The sequence below is a fragment of the Schistocerca nitens genome, chromosome 3, assembly GCF_023898315.1.
Source record: "Schistocerca nitens isolate TAMUIC-IGC-003100 chromosome 3, iqSchNite1.1, whole genome shotgun sequence".
NCBI classification, from domain to species: domain Eukaryota; kingdom Metazoa; phylum Arthropoda; class Insecta; order Orthoptera; family Acrididae; genus Schistocerca; species Schistocerca nitens.
This window is the reverse complement of record NC_064616.1, coordinates 208,332,639-208,353,865: the sequence shown is the minus strand read 5'-3', so window position 1 is coordinate 208,353,865 and position 21,227 is coordinate 208,332,639. Positions and strand designations below refer to the sequence as shown.

General features: G+C 41.5%; 1 protein-coding gene across 3 annotated transcripts in view; it reads left to right on the top strand.

The window, feature by feature from the left end:
• The window catches only part of LOC126248160 (organic cation transporter protein), a 518,934-nt gene that overhangs the window by 436,732 nt on the left and 60,975 nt on the right, over positions 1-21,227 (top strand). For all 3 annotated transcript variants that reach the window (XM_049948906.1, XM_049948908.1, XM_049948907.1), the window contains exon 3: positions 20,533-20,685. In XM_049948906.1, coding sequence (XP_049804863.1) covers positions 20,533-20,685 — 153 coding nt within the window. The remainder of the gene's footprint in view (positions 1-20,532; positions 20,686-21,227) is intronic.

The following is a 21,227-nucleotide window of genomic DNA, read 5'->3' as shown; positions in this document are numbered from 1 at the left end:
TCCCTGCGAAACCCTACATTTCAGCAGGATAATGCACGACCGCATGTTGCAGGTCCTGTACGGGCCTTTCTGGATACAGAACATTTTCGACTGATGCCCTGGCCAGCACATTCTCCAGATCTGTCGCCAATTGAAAACATCTGGTCAATGGTGGTCGAGCAACTGGCTCGTCACAGTACGCCAGTCACTACTCTTGATGAACTGTGGTATCGTGTTGAAGCTGCATGGGCAGCTGCACCTGCGCACGCCATTCAAGCTCTGTTTGACTCAATTCCCCTGCGCATCAAGGCCGTTATTACGGCCAGAGGTGGTTATTCTGGGTACTGATTTCTCAGGATCTATGCACCCAAATTGCGTGAAAATGTAATCACATGTCAGTTCTAGTATACTATATTTGTCCAGTGAATACTCGTTTATCATCTGCATTTCTTCTTGGTGTAGCAATTGTAATGGCCAGTAGTGTAATATACGTCTTCAAGATTGGTTATGCAACAATAAATAAATAACATTGCAAATAATTTGTAAATTTGCTTCGTTTCATGTGCACGGACCTCGTGGGTGCGTCCGGGTTTAGATTGATAAAAACTAAATAAAATATACAGTAATCACTTTCCTTTTCCAAAAAGTAATGAACTATTAAAACACTGAGATGGAAGTTATAATTTCTGACCTTTAAAATATATATGTTTGTTTCAGATGTCTTTTTGCAAAGCCAACCACGCAACACACTGCCCCGTTCCTTGCCTTTCTCTGGCCTAGTCAAAGGCACTCCCCAGAATAAGAGCCGCACGATACTGTGAATGGAATCCCGTCTTTTCGGCTTGCTTTCATGTTTCCTTACAAGTGACACGCTCCAATACGCCCACTCCATTCATCAACAATTGTTTTAAAATATCCTCTTGCAATACTGAGGAATAATAAAGAATAATCCGAGAAGCCGATTGTTACAGACTACCTCAATACTTATTTTTTAAAAACATAACAGCGGTGTGATTTATGATTTCAGTGAAATGTTTTTTTTTTTTTTTTTTTTTTTTTTTTTTTTTTTTTTTTTTGTGACATCGCCTTTGAAGGACGCGGGAGCTTATATTGTAGGTTGAAGGGCTGATACCGCATTAATAGCTAGTACAAAGAAGATGGTTTACTGACGGGATGCGTGGAGCAAAAGCTCTTCGCCGGGCAAACATTTTTGCAGTTTTCAAATGTTGCGCGATTACTTTACGCATGTGGAAAGCTGTAACAAGATATCGAGTATTGCTTCTATACAACTTTTCGAATTCGAAGTTTCCTAGTCGCTATGGATGAATTCATTGTACATTTGTCGTCATCATCACAGGTGGCTCTTATGAAAACCGACAATAGTGAAAAGCATGTTCAGGACAAAAAATAAGGAACACATTTCCTTGAACTTACTGCAACAAAGAATTGGACAAGGTGTTCTGTAGTGAGTGTAAAAACACTTTTGATTCCAGTATAGTGTTCCCTTCGGAAAGGGCTAGTTCTGCAGACAGGGATTCGTGTAATGCATTTGTTCGAAATGGATTTTCCCAGTGGCAAAAGGCAACTGAACATTTTAGAGTTCATGAAAAAGGTACACTTCACCGTTTGTCCGTGACTGCTTTGACAACTACGCAACAAGGTAACCATGTGTCATCCCTTATCTCAACACATAAATCGAAGACATGAAAAACGCACGCAAGGCGATTTTAAAGATAATAACGTCCCTCCAGTTTTTAAGTCGGCAAGGAATAACAATTTGTGGTCACACCGATGAACCACCCAACATTCATCAGTTGGTGCTGCTTAGAGCAGAAAATGCTCCTGACTTCAAATCTTGGTTGCAGCGAACTTCATATAAGTGGGTTTCTCATGATATATCGAATGAAATTGTCTCGTTACCAACCAGCGATGTACAACAAAACATTGTGAAATTTATTATGGAGGCACAGTTTTTTCTCTTATTGTAAATGAGACTTCCGACACATGACTGAAGGAACAACTATCCCTATGTTCCAGATATATCGATAAAAATCTTCAAGTTGAAGAAGTTTTTATGGGCTTCTATGAAGTAGCTTCAACAAGTTCTAGGACATTGTTTGAAATCCTCCAGGATGTCATAAGACGTTTATCCCTCGACATAAAATACTGTCATGCTCAATGTTATGATGGCGCAAGCAATGTCAGTGGACATTTAACAATATTACGAGGGTGAGTCAAATGAAAACCTTAAATTTGTAATAACAAATCGAAATTTCGCGCCGTTATCCTGTAAGTTGGTAAGCGTGCTGCAAACAGCGTGTAGGTGGCAGCATATTGCAGATGCACACATTTCCGTCGCAGCATCAGTATAAAGATGGCCGCCACACTTGCGACTTTTACCTGTGAAGAACAGCATTCTGTTATTCGGTTTTTGCGTAGTGAAGGTGTGAAACCTATTTAAATTCATCGACGAATGAAGGTTCAGTACGGTGATGCATGTTTGTCACAGCAGCAAGTCTACGAATGGAGTAGGAAGTTCGCAAATGGTGTGACTTCAGTGGAAGATGCTCCTCGCCCAGGTCAGGCACAACGAGTTGTGACTCCACAGAACATTGCAGCAGTTGAAGCCATAGTGAAGGATAACCGCCGAGTGACACTGAATGACATTGCAGCGTGTTTACAGATTAGTCATGGGTCAGCGCACCACATTGTGCATGATGTGCTCCAGTTTCACAAAGTGTCTACAAGATGGATGCAACGACAGCTGACTCCTGAAATGAGAGAACGACGTGTTGATGCTTGTGAAGAACTTCTTCGGCGCTTTGAACGAGAAGGTGATGGCTTTCTTACAAGAATCGTTACTGGGGACAAAACCTGGCTTCACTTCCACCAACCGGAAACGAAGAGAGCGAGCAACCCAGACCTCGCCCCAAGTGATTTCCATATGTTTGGACCACTCAAAGACACAATGGGAGGAAAGGAGTTCGTTCTGATGAAGAGGTACGCCACGCGTTGCATGAGTGGTTGCGCAGATTACCAAAATAATTTTTTTCTAAAGGAATTTGTGCAGTTTGTAAGCTCTGGAGGACTTGCATTGAACGTGGGGGAGATTACGTTGAAAACTGATACGGCTTTGTACCACTTCTGCACAATAAATAATATTTTAAAAAATATTTAAGGTTTTCATTTGACTCACCCTCGCACAAAATAGGATTACTCAGTTGGAGCCGAGAGCTATATTTGTACATTGTTCGGTGCATAATTTGAATTTGGTAGCACAAGATGCAATGCAAGGTATCAGTTATGTGCGAGACTTTCCGGTGATCCTTCGTGAATTAAAATAATTCGTAAGACATTCGCCAAAGAGGCTAGCGGTGTTTTAATTGCTACAAGATGACAACGAAAACGGTGTTGTAAGAAACGTTCACAGACTGACTTTGCGACCTTTCTGTCCTACGAGTTGGTGTGTCAGGGTACAATCACTAAAATCGTAGGAAAGTAATTATGACATTCTCTTGAAATTATTGGAAGACCTGTCGGAAGAAAGAAGTGAAGTCAGCAGGAAGGCTAGTGGATATTTTTCAAACCTGTGTCAATTCAGATCTTATTTCCCTGAAAATGTTAATTTCAGTTTTCGGCAGGATTGAGAAACTTCATTTTTCTTTTAAGAAGAAATCATTGTTATGCCGCGAAATCGAAACAGTGATGGAAACTTTGTCTACAAGTTTAGCTTCACAAAGGGATACATTTTTTTAGTTTTGAAATGAAACCATTAGGAAAGCGGAGCAACCTATCACTGATAAACCAGTTTTGTCTAGAAAAGGAAGATGCTAAAACCCTACCACGAAGGTAGTGATCATCATATGTATCAAACGCCAGAGGAAATGTAAAGACAAATATTTTTTTAAACAATTGATGTGGTTGAGAATTCGCTAAATCATGGATCTGACTCAAAGGTTCTGGAATTGTAACTCGAAGCGAATGTGTGTAATATTGAAACAGTATCAAATAATGTAGTTCATGAAATAAGTTCGTGGCTTGTGGAAAATAATTTGATGCTAAATCACAGTAAGACTCAGTTTTTACAGTTTCTAACTCACAATTCAACAAGAACCGATATTTTGATCAGACAGAATGGGCATATTATAAGCGAGACGGAACAGTTCAAGTTCCTAGGCGTTCGGATAGATAGTAAGCTGTTGTGAAAAGCCCATGTCCAGGATCTTGTTCAGAAACTAAATGCTGCTTTATTTACCATTAGAACAGTATCTTCAATAAGTGACAGTTCAACACGAAAAGTAGTCTACTTCGCATATTTTCATACGCTTATGTCGTATGGTATTATTTTTTGAGGTAATTCTTCTGATTCGAAAAGGGTATTTTTGGCTCAAAAACGGGCTGTTCGAGCTATATGTGGTGTAAGTTCGAGAACCTCTTGTCGACCTCTATTCAATAGTCTGGGAATTCTGACATTGCCCTCACAGTTAATGTCGTTTGTTGTTAGCAATATTAGCCTATTCCCAAGAGTTAGCGGCTTTCACTCAGTTAATACTACGCAGAAATCAAATCTGCATGTGGAATGCACTTCCTTGACTCTTGTGCAGAAAGGAGTGCAGTATTCTGCCGCATTCATTTTCAATAAGCTACCACAAGAACTCAAAAATCTTAGCAGTAGCCCAAACTCTTTTAAGTCAAAACTGAAGAGTTTCCTCATGGCTCACTCCGTCTATTCTGCCGAGGAGCTCCTGGAAGAGCTAAAAAATTAAGAAAATTCCAGTGTTACATTGTTGATTTTCTTTATTTAAACTTACAACTTGTCACCTGAATATGTTTTTTATGTTTCATTTTATCTGTTTCTACTATCGTGTTATAATTTCATGTATTGACTCGTTCCATGACCATGGAGACTTCTCCTTAATTTGGCCCCACAGAACAATAAATAAATAAAATGAAATAAAATCGGTCGGACTGGTGCTGATCGAATGCTGTAGTTCTCTTGGGTAGTCTTTGATACAGACAAGCTAACATTGCATAGGGAAATGTTTCAAGATGTGTGCAGAACGAAGAAAGAGGAAGTGGCCAGCTTGTCAAACATTGCAAATACGGTATTTTAAGTAGAGGAAACAGTGATACCAGGCGTGAAATGCTCACAAGGTTTGTGAAGTTTGTTCGGATTATTTTAACGATACCTGTTACTTCTTGTACGTCTGAGCGGTCGTTTTCAGCACTTAGACGGTTGAAAACGTTTTTGCAGTCATCAACGACACACAAAAGACTGAATGATTTGGCAATTTTTAATGTTAATAAAGAAATTACTATTGATATTACCAAAATTGCAAACAAATTCATATGTGAAAATGACCTTAGAAAGAAAGTGTGTTATACTGAAAGTTAATATGTCATGATAATTATTTGATATGTAAAGTTAGTTATTTTGTAGTTCTGTTCACAAATAAATCTTTGCATAATTCTTTCTCCAATTAATTAAAACTGATTTATGGAGCATTTTCTCATTTTAATTTGAATGAATGTGTTAGCCGGCCGCGGTGGTCTAGCGGTTCTGGCGCTGCAGTCCGGAACCGCGGGACTGCTGCGGTCGCAGGTTCGAATCCTGCCTCGGGCATGGGTGTGTGTGATGTCCTTAGGTTAGTTAGGTTTAAGTAGTTCTAAGTTCTAGGGGACTTATGACCTAAGATGTTGAGTCCCATAGTGCTCAGAGCCATTTGAACCATTTTTGAATGTGTTATTTTCTTTTAGTAACGTGTTGATAACATCGTTGCCTCTTTCAATCACTGCGCATGTGAGTTGTTTAAAGTATACTATACCTGATACAGAGCGAACTGGCATTTTGTTAGTGAATTAAAAGTTGAAAGAAAAGTCAAATAATTTATTGCAGAAAGACTGGATTAGTGTTACGATTACATATTTTGAGAATATTCGTTGCAGTAACTTATCCTTATAATCCAAACCCACTAGCGCGACAGCCTTTGCGGGCTGGGGCCTGTCAAATTCAAATGGTTCAAATGGCTCTGAGCACTATGGGACTTAACAAAAAATAAATAAAAAATGTGTGTGAAATCTTATGGGACTTAACTGCTAAGATCATCAGTCCCTAAGCTTACACACTACTTAACCTAAATTATGCTAAGGACAAACACACACACACCCATGCCCGAGGGAGGACTCGAACCTCCACCGGAACCAGCTCGCCTAAACCCGCGCGGTCTGGGACTTAACAGCTGAGGTCATCAGTCCCCTAAACTTAGAACTACTTACGCCTAATGACATCACACACATCCATGCCCGAGACAGGATTCGAACCTGCGACCGTAGCAGCACCGTGGTTCCGGACTGTAGCGCCTAGAACCGCTCGGCCACCACGGCCGGCTGGGGCCTGTCACAGAGGCCTTTGTGTGGGCGGACACGCGGTCAGTGAATCGCTTTGGTCCCAGGGTTGCCCACGGTACTCATTGCAGACTGAGCAGACCTCAAAAACGTACGGCCTGGGCAGGTGTGCAGGGTTGTAACGTTAGGACCTGCAGTACGTGCCGGCCTGTTACTTTGCATTTGCTACTAACTGCCACTTGGCCGAGCACTCTCGAGAGAACCTGAGGGAGCTGCTCCTCACTTTACTACCCCAACTCACAAGTGAAAATGACAGGGTTTCCACCTGTCGAAATGTCGGTGGTTGTTGAACTTTTTCAGTAACTTTCCATGAGGCAAAAAAAAACCTGCACTACTAATAAAGTTCATTTTAAAAGGAGACTAAACGATTTATTGGTGTTTAATTCCATCTACTCCACTGATGAATTTCTTAGCAGAAATGATTGATGTGTATATCTGGCTGATAATGTACCATCTGACATTTGTACAAATCTAATGCAGTAATGACATCATTGTAAATAAGTTCCGCACTGTCGCTTGCTACAAAAAGTGCGCGCTTACGGTCTATCCAATGACATATGCGTTTGGATAGAAAGTTTTCTAACGGACAGCGAGCAGTATGTCGTCCTGAACTGGGTAACTTCAACAGATACAAGAGTAACTTCAGGTGTGCCTCAGGGCAGCGTAATAGGTCCTATGCTTTTTACGATTTACATAAACGATCTGGTTGATGGTATTGACAGCGGCCTTAGACTGTTTGCCGATGATGCTGTAGTCTACAGCAAACAAATCAATGAGGATTTGCAGAAAATAAATGCGTTGTGTAATGACTGGCAGTTATCTCTCAATATTAGTAAGTGTAATCTACTGCGTATAACAAGGCGAAAATCCCCATTAATGTACGAGTACAAAATAAATGATAAGTCTTTGGAAGCGGTAACATCAGTCAAGTATCTGGGTGTGACTATTCGAGATGATCTCAAATGGAATGAACAGAGTACACAAGTAACGGGTAAGGCGAACTCTAGATTGCGCTTGATTGGTAGAATCCTGAAGCGATGAAGTCCTTCAACAAAGGAAATAGCTTACAATACGTTAGTTCGTCCAGTCTTAAAGTATTGTTCATCTGTATGGGGACCCTTACCAGTTGGGCCTGATTCAAGAGATTGAGAAGGTCCAAAAAAGAGCGGAAAGATTCGTGATTGGTACATTTAGCCATCGCGAGAGCGTTACAAATCTCATAGACAGTTTGAAGTGGGACACACTTGCAGATAGACGACGCGCTAAACAGAAGGAGCTGCTCTCTAAATTCCGAAATCCAACCTTCACCGAGGATGTAGAGCATATATTATTACCACCAACTTTCAAATCGCGTAATTATCATCATTCAAAGGTAAGGGAAATGAGAGCTCGTACTGAGGCGAATTGTGCCCTCCCCCACACACCGCTTGGTGGCTAGCGGAGTATATATGTAGATGTAGATGTAAATGTAGATGTAGAAGAGTTGTGAAATAATTTTCTTATTTATGACGCATGGCTACAACAGCCTAAGAATTATCATATGCACCTCAGCATACTGAACATTTACATGTTGAGTGACAAATTTGTTATTACCTTCTAAATTAAAATATTTTAAGAATTTTTTTACTTATTGTGCGTCCATGAGGATCATTTCACTTCGGGTCTGTGGAAGGTACATTAGGATATCATATGTGTTTTTCTTCGTAAATACCGAGCGAGGTGGCGCAGTGGTTAGACACTGGACTCGCATTCGGGAGGACGACGGTTCAATCCCGCGTCCGGCCATCCTGATTTAGGTTTTCCGTGATTTCCCTAAATCGCTCCAGGCAAATGCCGGGATGGTTCCTTTCAAAGGGCACGGCCGACTTCCTTCCCTAATCCGATGAGACCGATGACCTCGCTGTCTGGTCTCCTTCCCCAAACCAACCAACCAATCTTCGTAAATAATTATTTTGTATTCTTGTTTTCTGTCATATTTTATGACCTGGAGGGTATCCTTACTGTGGATCTATTGGAACGAAAAGAACATCTTGTCTAATCTTGGTACAACATCTACTCTTCCCCGAAAGTGAAAGCCTAAAGGACATCAATTGTGTGATTGGAGTGAAGAGTTCCTAGATAACAGAACGCAACATGTCATTCTCAATGGAGAGAAGTGTTCCGAAGTAAGAGTGATTTCAGGTGTGCCGCAGGGGAGTGTCGTAGGACCGTTGCTATTCACAATATACATAAATGACCTTGTGGATAACATCGGCAGTTCACTGAGGCTTTTTGCGGATGATGCTGTGGTATATCGAGAGGTTGTAACAATGGTAAATTGTACTGAAATGCAGGAGGATCTGCAACGAATTGACGCATGGAGCAGGGTATGGCAATTTAATCTGAATATAGACAAGTGTAATGTGCTGCGAATACATAGAAAGAAAGATCCTTTATCATTTAGCTACAATATAGCAGGTCAGCAACTGGAGGCAGTTAATTCCGTGAATTATCTGGGAGTAGGCATTAGGAGTGATTTAAAATGGAATGGTCATATAAAGTTGATCGTCAGTAAAGCAGATGCAAGACTGAGATTCATTGGAAGAATCATTAGGAAATGCAATCCGAAAGCAAAGGAAGTAGGGTACAGTACACTTGTTCGCCCACTGCTTGAATATTGCTCACCAGTGTGGGATCCGTACGAGATAGGGTCGATAGAAGAGATAGAGAGGATCCAACGGAGAGCATTGCGCTTCGTTACAGGAACATTTAGTAATCGCGAAAGCGTTACGGAGATGACAGACAAACTCCAGTGGAAGACTTTGCAGGAGAGACGCTCAGTAGCTTGGTACGGGCTTTTGTTGAAGTTTCGAGAACATACCTTCACCTAGGAGTCAAGCAGTATATTGCTCCCTCCTACGTAAATCTCGCGAAGAGACCATGAGGATAAAATCAGAGAGATTAGAGCCCCCACAGAGGCATACCGACAATCTTTCTTTCCACGAACAATACGAGACTGGAATAGAAGGGAGAACCGATAGAGGTACTCAAAGTACCCTCCGCCACACACCGTCAGGTGGCTTGCGGAGTATAGATGTACATGTAGATGTAGATGTAGAAGGAGTGACCCAGAGTGCGTGGCAACAAGCAATATCTTGGCTAGCTCTTGTCCTCTGTCCACCTGTCTTGGGACCCTTGACCCATGTCTGCAATGAAAATGTATTGAGTTAAGAAAATTTAAGTCAGTTCCTGGTTACCTTAGGTAATAAACAAAGTTGTTGTGCAGAAGTTATATACTGCGAAGTTAATGGCTTCTTTTCTACGTTTTCTAACTTTGATTGCCCAGCAGCAGCCTTTCCTCTTATCCTTATAATAAATAGTCCCATACTCAGGATATGAGTATAGGGGAGCAGATGCAGGAATCCTGCACTGCCTCTCATGGGAAAGTATAGGTGGTTTAACATTGCCTTCAGCCGACGTGTTATAAAGTGTTAAGTGTGAATCCGTGTCGCGTGAATGACTGTGATCAGTGTTTGTATAGTGTAGTGTTGGATTTCTGTTGTTATGGATGAAATGATGGGTGACACGCGGTTGCGGTACATAGCCTACGCCTCGCAAATAGCACCGAAGGATCCATCGAGCGCAACGGCCCCAACTCATGGATGGACCACCGTAAATACACTACTGGCCATTAAAATTGCTACACCACGAAGATGACGTGCTACAGACGCGAAATTTAACCGACAGGAAGAAGATGCTGTGATATGCAAATGATTAGCTTTTCAGTGCATTCACACAAGGTTGGCGCCGGTGGCGACACCTACAACGTGCTGACAGAAGGAAAGTTTCCAACCGATTTCTCATACACAAACAGCAGTTGACCGGCGTTGCCTGGTGAAATGTTGTTGTGATGCCTCGTGTAAGAAGGGCAAATGCGTACCATCACGTTTCCGACTTTGATAAAGCTCGGATTGTAGCCTATCGCGATTGCGGTTTATCGTATCGCGACATTGCTGCTCACGTTGGTCGAGATCCAACGACTGTTAGCGGAATATGGAATCCTTTGGTTCAGGAGGGTAATACGCAACGCCGTGCTAGATCCCAACGGCTTCGTATCACTAGCAGTCGAGATTACAGGCATCTTATCCGCATGGCTGTAACGGATCGTGCAGCCACGTCTCGATCCCTGAGTCAACAGATGGGGACGTTTGCAAGACAACAACCATCTGCACGAACAGTTCGACGACGTTTGCAGCAGCATGGACTGTCAGCTCGGAGACCATGGTTGGAGTTACCCTTGACGCTGCATCACAGACAGGAGCGCCTGCGATGATGTACGCAACGACGAACCTGGGTGCACGAATGGCAAAACGTCATTTTTCCGGATGAATCCAGGTTCTGTTTACAGCATCATGATGGTCGCATCCGTGTTTGGCGACATCGTGGTGAACGCACATTGGAAGCGTGTATTCGTCATCGCCATACTGGCGTATCACCCGGCGTGATGTTATTGGATGCCATCGGTTACATTGACGGCACTTTGAACAGTGGACGTTACATTTCAGATGTGTTACGACCCGTGGCTCTACCCTCCATTCGATCCCTGCGAAACCCTACATTTCAGCAGGATAATGCACGACCGCATGTTGCAGGTCCTGTACGGGCCTTTCTGGATACAGAAAATGTCGACTGGTGCCCTGGCCAGCACATTCTCCAGATCTCTCACCAATTGAAATTGTCTGGTCAATGGTGGCCGAGCAACTGGCTCGTCACAATACACCAGTCACTACTCTTGATGAACTGTGGTATCGTGTTGAAGCTGCATGGGCAGCTGTACGTGTACACGCCATCCAAGCTCTGTTTGACTCAATTCCCAGGCGTATCAAGGCCGTTATTACGGCCAGACTTGATTGTTCTGGGTTCTGATTTCTCAGGATCTATGCACCCAAATAGCGTGAAAATGTAATCATATGTCAGTTCTAGTATAATACATTTGTCCAATTAATATCCGTTTATCATCTGCATGTCTTCTTGGTGTAGCATTTTTAATGGCCAGTTGTGTAGTGTCACATTCCCTCACTTCATGAGACCCTGCGGAGAGGTTTGGAATTTAATCCGGGATATTGGCACGAAGACTGGTGATCTTGAACTTTACGCCACCACCTTTCCTTCCATTGCCGGCCAGATACTGGCAGTGAAAATTTCGTCCACCACCAGGATTTGAACTGGCTTACCTCTAAGTTGAGTACCACCAGACAAGCGTGCAGTAGTGATCTCAGTTATGGAGGCAGGTAGCCCCTTATCCTACTGAGTCCAAATTTCACTCAGCTAACTTAGACATGCAACGAAACAAAAGTGAGGCGTAATCCAATAAAAATTGCCCGTAGCATCCGTCTTGGGATGTGCACAGAAAGTATAGCACCGAGTATGGTGCTAGTGCACTTAAAATCAGGCTATTTGCACTATGCAGTGTTCCACACTGGTGACGGAAACCAGATACATAATCTGTTGTAGTAACAACCAACAGTGATGGTTTTCTGGTCACCGTGTATCAGTTTTTCGAGAAAGAGAAAGAGTAGTAGCAGTTTTATTGAAACATGGATCAATCTTACAAGGGTATAGAACATTTCATGGTATTTCAATTTAAGAACAAAAGAAAAACATAATTCATGTACACAGGCATTTACATACCTACAGGTCTAGTTTGACAATGATGGAACAGGTAGTCAGCCACGGCCTTCAAACAAGAATTATTCCATCATTTGCCTGAAGAAATTTAGAGAAAGCAGAGAAACCTAAATGAAATGGCTGAATGGAGATTGGAGCCCTCATACTTACAAGTAGAGAGCTAACCTGTTTAAAAGAACGCAGCCTCGTTCAGTTTATCCCTGGTGTTCAGTACCGTTTTTCAAATAAAATACAGGGTGTACATAAACTCTGGGAACACTTTCAGTTATTTATTGCCCAAGAACCAAACACTGTACAGATATCATACATATGTCATCTTTAAGATAAAACCCTGAAAGTCTTTTTTCATGTATAACGCCACAGCGTAGTTTGGCAATTTGCCGATAGTCAGCGCTAGTCGCAAACATGGCGAGTTCAGGTGCGGAGCGAGCTTTCTGTGTATTGGAGTTCAACAAAAACACTAAATCTCATTCCGTGTGACTTTTTTCTTTCGAAAAACATTAAAGATCTGGTGTATGTACCGCTTCTACCACGTGATGTACGAGTAGCAGAGCTCCGGGAGAGAATTCGGGAAGCGGCAGCCACAGTCGACGACGGGTATGGCAAGAATTCGATTACCGTATTGACGTCTGCCGGGTCACACATGGTTCGCATATCGAGTGTTTGTAAAAAAACTTTCAGAGTTTCTCTTCGAAATGCAATATGTATGACATCTATACAATGTTTAGTTCTTGTGCAATACATAATTGAAAGTTTTCCCACACTTTATGTACAGTACACATTGTATTTAATAATATAAAAGGATAGCGCTAGACTTTTATTTCACTTCTTACTTCCAATCACTGCACACCCTATGCACAGAGTATTTCGTAATGACTCTCTATACCCACTATCAGCTGACATCACGACCATGACTGCTGTGCTTGGAATCCATTTCGTGTGCAGGAACTTTCCATTTGTTAATGGAATAATTGAATCAGCAGCCCTGTATAATGAGTGAATTGTGGCGTTCAGAAAGAGGATAATGTGTTAGTATTACATGTCCAAGAGCTGTTGGGTAAGGTTTTCCTGAAAAGAAAAAAAAGAAAACATGATAAAGTGGAGGTGTTATTTGAAGCGAAATAGATGTTTATTATTATTGTTATTATTTATGATGTTTTGATGTCGGGTATAACATGGTAGACAATAGCAGGATAGAGACAGAGAGCAAAGTAATCTCTTTGTGTGTGCAGAACTACCTTTCACTTGCACATCACTCTAGTTAGGCAAATGTTGCAACAATGCATTTTGTGTATTCAGACTGTCATGGCGAGCTTTCCAAAGAGGAATAAATGCATTTAACAGAAACGAGATAGATGTACACAATGACTTAGTATCACAAAAATGGTTCAAATGGCTCTGAGCACTATAGGACTTAACTTCTGAGGTCATCAGTCCCCTAGAACTTAGAACTACTTAAACCTAACTAACCTAAGGACATCACACACATACATGCCCGAGGCAGGATTCGAACCTGCGACCGAAGCGGTCGCGCGGTTCCAAACTGTAGCGCCTAGAACCGCTCGGCCACCTCGGCCGGCTTAGTATCACACATATGAAACACATTTGAATCACAATCTGAAGTTTACTGTCTTGTAACATACAAGTTACATGAGTGATTTACTGTAAAGGAGACTTATCAACATTATACTATACTGAATTGAGGTTTTAGGGTATTCTATTGATGTAACACCTAACTATACTACGTCATTCACTGTTAGATGCTACCGGTACTTGAAAACTGAATCACTGTTAAAATATCTTTGTAGTTATAAACTCTGTTATATTTGTTGAATTTTACATTAGATGTAGTGTTACTTGGGAACATTCCATAGTACACGCAGTTGGTAGCTCGGACCATAAATTTCCCATGATCTGTATTTTCACCTACCAGAGCATCAATATTTTACATACCTCATCTGCTTTTCTAACGGCTTAAAGACATGGTTCTCGATGTTTCATTGGAATGGCCTAGACCATTGGTTTTCAAAACTTAAAAAAGTTATCCGCCTGTTTAGCTGAGCGGCAATGTGTTTGCGTGCCATGCAGGGGGCCTGGGTTCGATTCCCGGCCGGCATGGGGTTTTGTTCGCTCGTGGGCTGGTTGTTGTGTTGTCCTCATCATCCTTTCACGTCATCGCTGAAGCGAACGCAAAGTCGCCCAATGTGTCGTCGACTGTCGTAAGATTTGCACCTGGCGGCCGAACTTTCCCGTTTGGGGAGTCCACGCCAACAATGCCACACTATCATTTCATTTTTCATTAAAAAAGTAGCTATTTAATCAACTCAAAGGTGTTAGTACCTGCGACGAACTGTCTTCTGCGAACACACTACCTCCTGTGTACTCTGAGATTCATTTTCGTCTTAGATCATCAGCCTGAATGTAATCGCAGTAACTGACCGTAGCCAGTCCGACTGCCGGAATTCGTAGCGTACAACAGACGTGCGAAAACTTGGCCGATCGTCGCACGTCGGTCCGATGCGGAATACTCCGTGCCAACTGTCCTGTGTATAGGATTTCTCACAGCTTCATCGATATAATAGTTGTTGCCAGTAGTGGCTTTGTTTCTAAGCAGCGTTAGCGCTCGAGTCTTAGTTGGACTTCGTTCAGTTAGTATTTTACTTCGTCAAGATTTTGTACACGAAACGCAGATACAGTGATACGGTTTTGTTGCTGTACAAACCATTGGTGTCGACTAGCTGCAATGCGTTTTTTGTCATGGAGTACTCAGCAATGACCTTGTTGTCTCGAACAGCATTTGTGGACTAAAAATAGCGCTTGAAAAGGTAAGCCGATGGAGCTTTTTGCTGCAAAATGTGCGAGATTGAAACCTATGTCTTGGACAGTACTAGGTCCTGCTCAGTCTTCTGAAAAATCGATGCTAGTTTCCTATGAGTTATCGCTACTCACCGTAAAGGCTAATAAAAGTCATAGTGTCGGAGAAACACTTGTCAGACCCTCTTTGTTGAAAGCAGCTGACATTGTCCTTGGAACAGAAAGCAAACAAAATCTATCACAAATACCGCTTTCTGACTGTGAAACGTCGGATTGATGATACGGCCTAAGACATAACAAATATGGTAGTGCAGGTCATGAAAGAATCAGAATTTTTCGCAATACTGTTAGACGAGAGTACAGATGTTGCAAATTGTTGTCAACTGTTAGTTTTCGTTCGATACATGCAAAAGGAAACAACTAAAAACGAGATGCTGTTTTCTACAGACCTAAAGACTACTTCAAAAGCGATCCATGTTATGACCGCGATATGTGAATTCTTTTGCAAATACGAATTGTTGTGACAAAAGCTGATCGGCGAATGCACAGACGGCGCTCCGTCAATGCTTGGATCTCGCTCAGGATTCGTGTAGATGGTCAGAGAAGAGAATCCCAATGTTATTTCAATTCACTGTGTCATACACCGTCAAGCCTTGGCAGCTAAGACACTTCCAAATGAACTCAACAATGTCTAAAAACTATGTACCAAATTATGAATCACGTTAAAACGAGTGCGTCAAACACCCGTCTTTTCACGGCCTTTTGTGAAAGTTTGCGAACAGAACATAAAAAGAAGTGTTATTTCATGTGGAAGTACGCTGGCTCTCAAAAGGAAACACGTTAGCTAGATTATTGGAACTTAGCGATGAAGTGATTCTGTTTTTGGAAATTCAGAACAAAACTGAATTGAATATGGGAACTCCAAAAGCCAAGGTTCAAACTTTGTTGGCTTATCTGTGAGATATTTTCGATTAATTGAATTCACTGAATCTAAAATCGTAAGGTGGAGATTCGAAAATAATTTATCATCCGGATGCCATTACAGCGTATATTGCTAAGTTGCAACTTTGGAGACATAAAATCGTAGCCTGTTTCCAAAACATTATTTGGAATTCTGGAAGAAACACTCTTTATGGAAGTCTTTAAGCAAACTCATATCACGAATAAAACATCGAATTATTTGGAGCGTCTACCCGACGAATTCAAACGCTACTTCGCTAGCTCGTGTGAGAATAATATTTACAGATTGGCCACAGATCCTTTTCATCTTGACATAGATGTGCTGTCGGGAACACTGCAAGAACAAGCTTTGAAAATTAAAAACGATTCTGCAGCCAAATATGACTTTGAGAAGATGGATAAGTCATTATCTGGGTAAAATATCAGAAAGTTTATCCAGCATAGCACAGCAAGCACTACAACTGTACTTACAATTTTCAAGCACTTATTTGTGCGAGGGGGCATTTTCAGCAGTTGTAGCAATGAAAACGAAATCCAAAAGCAAACTGAGTATTGCTAGTGATTTACGCTGTGCACTTTCTTCCATTCACCCAAGAACTGAAAATCTTTGCAAAAATATGCTATCGCATTGGCTTATTTTCTTTTACTACCAAATGTGTCTGCAGATCATATATGTCTACAACAAAACATTTATATTATAAATTTTATGAACTTTTTTCTTTTTTTGCTCTTATTATCCGTAGCCGCGCGAATAGTTGCGACTGGACGTAATTCGGTCGTCCAATATCGCCCCCATTCATTTTATCCCCATCGGCGCGCAAGTCGCCGAAGTGGCGTCAAATCGAAAGACTTGCACCCGGCGAACGGTGTACCTGACGGAATGCCCTAGTCACACGACATTTTAACAATCACAACAACAATGTCCGTTCTTAAAAATTGTTTCCTCACTTCATTTAGTGACAAGGTCTCATCTTGTAATACTGGTATGTGTGATGAGTATACTTCACAGAAATTTGTACTGATGTTCATGCGTTCATTGGACTATGAGCGGTGGAGTATTTGGTACAGTACAAACATCTGAAGTTAGTAGAATGAGATTTTCACTCTGCAGCGGAGTGTGCGCTGATATGAAACTTCCTGGCAGGTTAGAACTGTGTGCCGGACCGAGACTCGAACTCCGGACTTTTGCCTTTCGCGGGCAAGTGCTCTACCATCTGAGCTATCCAAGCACGACTCACAACCCATCCCCATAGCTTCAATTCTGCCAGTACCTCTTCTCCTACCTTCCAAAATTCACAGAAGCTCTTCTGCGAACCTTGCAGAACTAGCACTCCTGGAAGAAAGGATACTGCGGAGACATGGCTTAGCTACAGCCTGTGGGATGTTTCTAGAATGAGATTTTCACTCTGCAGCGGTCCGGCACACAGTTTTAATCTGCCAGGAAGTTTGATATCAGAGCACACGCCACTGCAGAGTGAAAATCTCATTCTGGAAACATCCCCCAGGCTGTGGCTAAGCCATCTCTCCGCAATATCCTTTCTTCCAGGAGTACTAGTTCTGCAAGGTTCGCAGAAGAACTTCTGTGAAGTTTGGCAGGTAGGAGACGAGGTACTGGTAGAACTGAAGCTGTGAGGACGGGTCGTGAGTCGTGCTTGGATAGCTCAGATCGTAGGCGGCACGGTAACTCAGCGTGTTAGGTCAGAGGGTTCGCTGCCCTCTGTAATAAAAGAACTGAGTTAATGGATCAACGACGAACTGGAACGGGTGTCTTGCGACGATACCCCGAGCCGATACAACGAACGAAAACGAACAAAATGAGGTTAAATAAGAAAGGAAAAAGATGATAGAGTACTTGCCCGCGAAAGGCAAAGGTCCCGAGTTCGAGTCTCGGTACGGTACACAGTTTTAATCTGCTAGGAAGTTTCATCGGAAGTTAAGTGTTTTATCTGAAGGGCGTGCATGTGGTCGAGAGCGAGAGAGTAGCAGTGTCGCTGCGCTGTGGGGTGACGTGTGAGGGGGGAATGTTTATCTGTCTCGGGTTCGGGGTTGGCAACTGACGAGTTAGCGCACGGCGTACTAAAAAGCTACAATGTTATAAATTTGATACGGAAGAAACATAGATTCGAGATTGCGCATTATACGGATAGATGTTCATCTTCAACTGCGTTGCACACATAAATCAAGGAAAATGAAACTGTTTTAAAGGTGTCTTACAAGGGGAGGCCGCCAATTGTGAAATTCAGATTCGATTCATACTGCGCATAATAAAAGCTCATGGCCAGAGGTGTAATGTGGCAAAGCACCAAGATACACTTCTCAGCCGTTGTCAAGAAAATCGACAGTTAAAAGAAACCGCTGCGGTGAAATACTCTACGATTATTAATTTTCTACAGCGTCGTGGCGCAGCGGTAAGCGCTCGGGTTCGTAATCCGAAAGTCGCCGGATCGAATCTCGCGCCATGCAACCGTTTTTTTTTTTTAGTATTTGTTTTTTGTAATTCAAATGTGTGTATACACACACACACACACACACACACACACACACACACACATATATATATATATATATATATATATATATATATATATATATATATTTCCCGGCAATCTGTTGCAACAATTATGCATATAATAAGTTGTTGAAAGTCGTTTGTCGTGGAAAAACTGGCGACTTCGAACATCATTATGTTTTCCGCAAACAAAGTTGTATATCATAAATGTTATTAATTGTCCTTATAATGTTAACCACGTATAGTTAACGGAAGACGTAGAAACGATATTCCGAAACGAATACGTATAGCGTAAGTCAAACGTTCGAATTAGAATAGAGACCCCACGAACACAAATTTGCTGTGGCAGGTATGAAATATAAACTCCGTTACTCGCTCGTTACACTTGAAGGACAGATGTTGAATGGGCCGAAACGAGCCGCCGCATAATAGCGTAGTTGCCTGCTAACTTCGAAAGAAGGTAGGTGCGGTCCGTAGCGCAACTTATAACATCGTCGAAAATCGGTGCGGACGTGAGAGCTTTGGTACACCCTGTTAAATAAACGGAAAAATGGAGGCGGTACAATTGGGGAGCGATCCGCCTCCACCAACAAGCATAAGCAATTCATTAATAGTTTATATATATGAATTACAAAAAACTAATAACAAAAAAAAAATGCATGGCGCGAGAGTCGATCCGGCGACCTTCGGATTACGAACCCGAGCGCTTACCGCTGCGCCACGACGCTGTTGAAAGTTATTATTCGTAGAGAGTATTTCACGGCAGCGGTTTCTTTTAACTGTCGATTTTCTCGACAACGGCTGAGAAGTGCATCTTGGTGCTTTGCCACATTACACCTCTGGCCATGAGTTTTTATTATGCGCAGTATGAATCGAATCTGAATTTCACAATTGGCGGCCTCCCCTTGTTAGCACTAATCAATTAGCCGGCTGGTGTGGCCGAGCGGTTCTATGCGCTTCAGTCTGGAACCGCGCGACCGCTACGTTCGCAGGTTCGAATCCTGCCTCGGGCATGGATGTGTGTGATGTCCTTAGATTAGTTAGGTTTAAGTAGTTCTAAGTTCTAGGAGACTGATGACTTCAGATGTTAAGTCCCATAGTGCTCAGAGCCAGCCATTAATCAATTAGCACAGAAAAACAATATTTCAAAAACCTATTGAGAATTTCAGATCGTGTCTGAGAATTTTATATAACGTCAATTATTACCACTAGTAATTAATCGCTCATTTCTTTATTGTTTTAATTGTCAACGTCAGACAATACACTATGAGACAGCTCCACTTCCGTCGCGTCTTTTAGTGCCACAACAGAAAGATTTTTACGATGGCGCCAATGGGAAAAAGAGGTTTATCGATACAAAATGTTCTGACGTGTCACTGGGAGACTAACTAAAAATGTGCGTATTGTACTTCCCTCGGGCACTTTACTTTGTGGGTGACAAGGAAACACTTTTGCTTTGTCGACTAACATCTTAACACAGACATGGGAAGAAAATGATTTAGTCGTATTGTGTTGTATTTTACACACAATTCTATGATACGAAGCACTCCAAAAAATGCCAAGATTTTTCAGTTCTAAAATAATAATTAGATCAACCAAATTACCATAAATTTTACATCATCTTCAATTTTGTCACAATTCACATGGGGAAAGATAGTACCTGTTATGGCTATGCAAGTAATTGCAACATCTCCATCGAAACCAGGAAAATTATCTGTACCCCTTATAAATTTCTAAATACAAGGTATCAAATAAAAAATCCTTCGACATATGCATTTATTCCCGAAAATGGTTAACACATGAATATGCATGGAAATTCGGGCTCTGCTCATTACAGAGATGACCAGTTTCAAACATGGTGCTGATTTGTAGCAAATGCTGTGAAGATAATTAAGTCTGTTGGAATACATCGCCATGAATAGAAGAAAAATGGCGACTGCTGATAGATTTAGTGTGGCTCCGAGCAGTCTGAAACAGGAGACAGTTGCTGAGCACAGCCTCACAAACAAACATAAAATACTGTTTGACAAAATGAAAATTTTGTCCCAAGGCTTTTACATAGATCTAGATTTGATCCTTTTGAGTTATATGTCTATAGCCAATCTGGGCATGTATAGGGCTCTTATGAACTGTTAGTTGCAAGTGCTGTATCCTTAATTATTAAGACTTTACATAATGTCTTTGCACCTGTGTTTCAGGGAACATTTGACTCATGCCACATATGGGATGTAAACTACAATCTTTCAGCACAGGAGATCCTTGATGAGCTAAGGCGACCAGGTCTCACAACGAGGCCATGCACAGAATGGAATTTTGATACATCAGAATTTGGAGAGACTGTTATTAGCCAGGTAAGTTTGTATACCAGCACTTATATGGCAGAAGTAGGTAGTTCTGACCCCAACAAATACAAAATGTACTTCTTCTTGTCATTTGCTGTCTCTTGTGTGCATATTGAACTTTTCTCTTCTTGCATACTACTGGTTCAGTAAATCTGATTTTATGCCATATCCAATGTTCAATGTATGTGCAGCATGTAATATGAAGGTTATTAGCAAAAGAGAAGTACAATGTTTTGCTTTAGTTATAATTTTGTTCAATTCCTTGTAGGTTGATTGTAGTTTCCATTCTGATCTCAAGTTGCTCATAATTTCTGCATCCTGTAAGGGAAACTGATGACTTTTGAATTTTTTTTTAAATTAATTACTTCAATTTTTTGTATTTTACATTGATTTATTTGCATTGATATATTTGCTGTTGGTTACAGACGTTAATTTTGGCCTCAGAAATAAATTTCACAACTGACTCAGACAAATCTTGTCCCAAGGCTTTTACATAGATCTAGATTTGATTCTTTTGAGTCATATGTCTATAGCCAATCTGGGTATGTTCA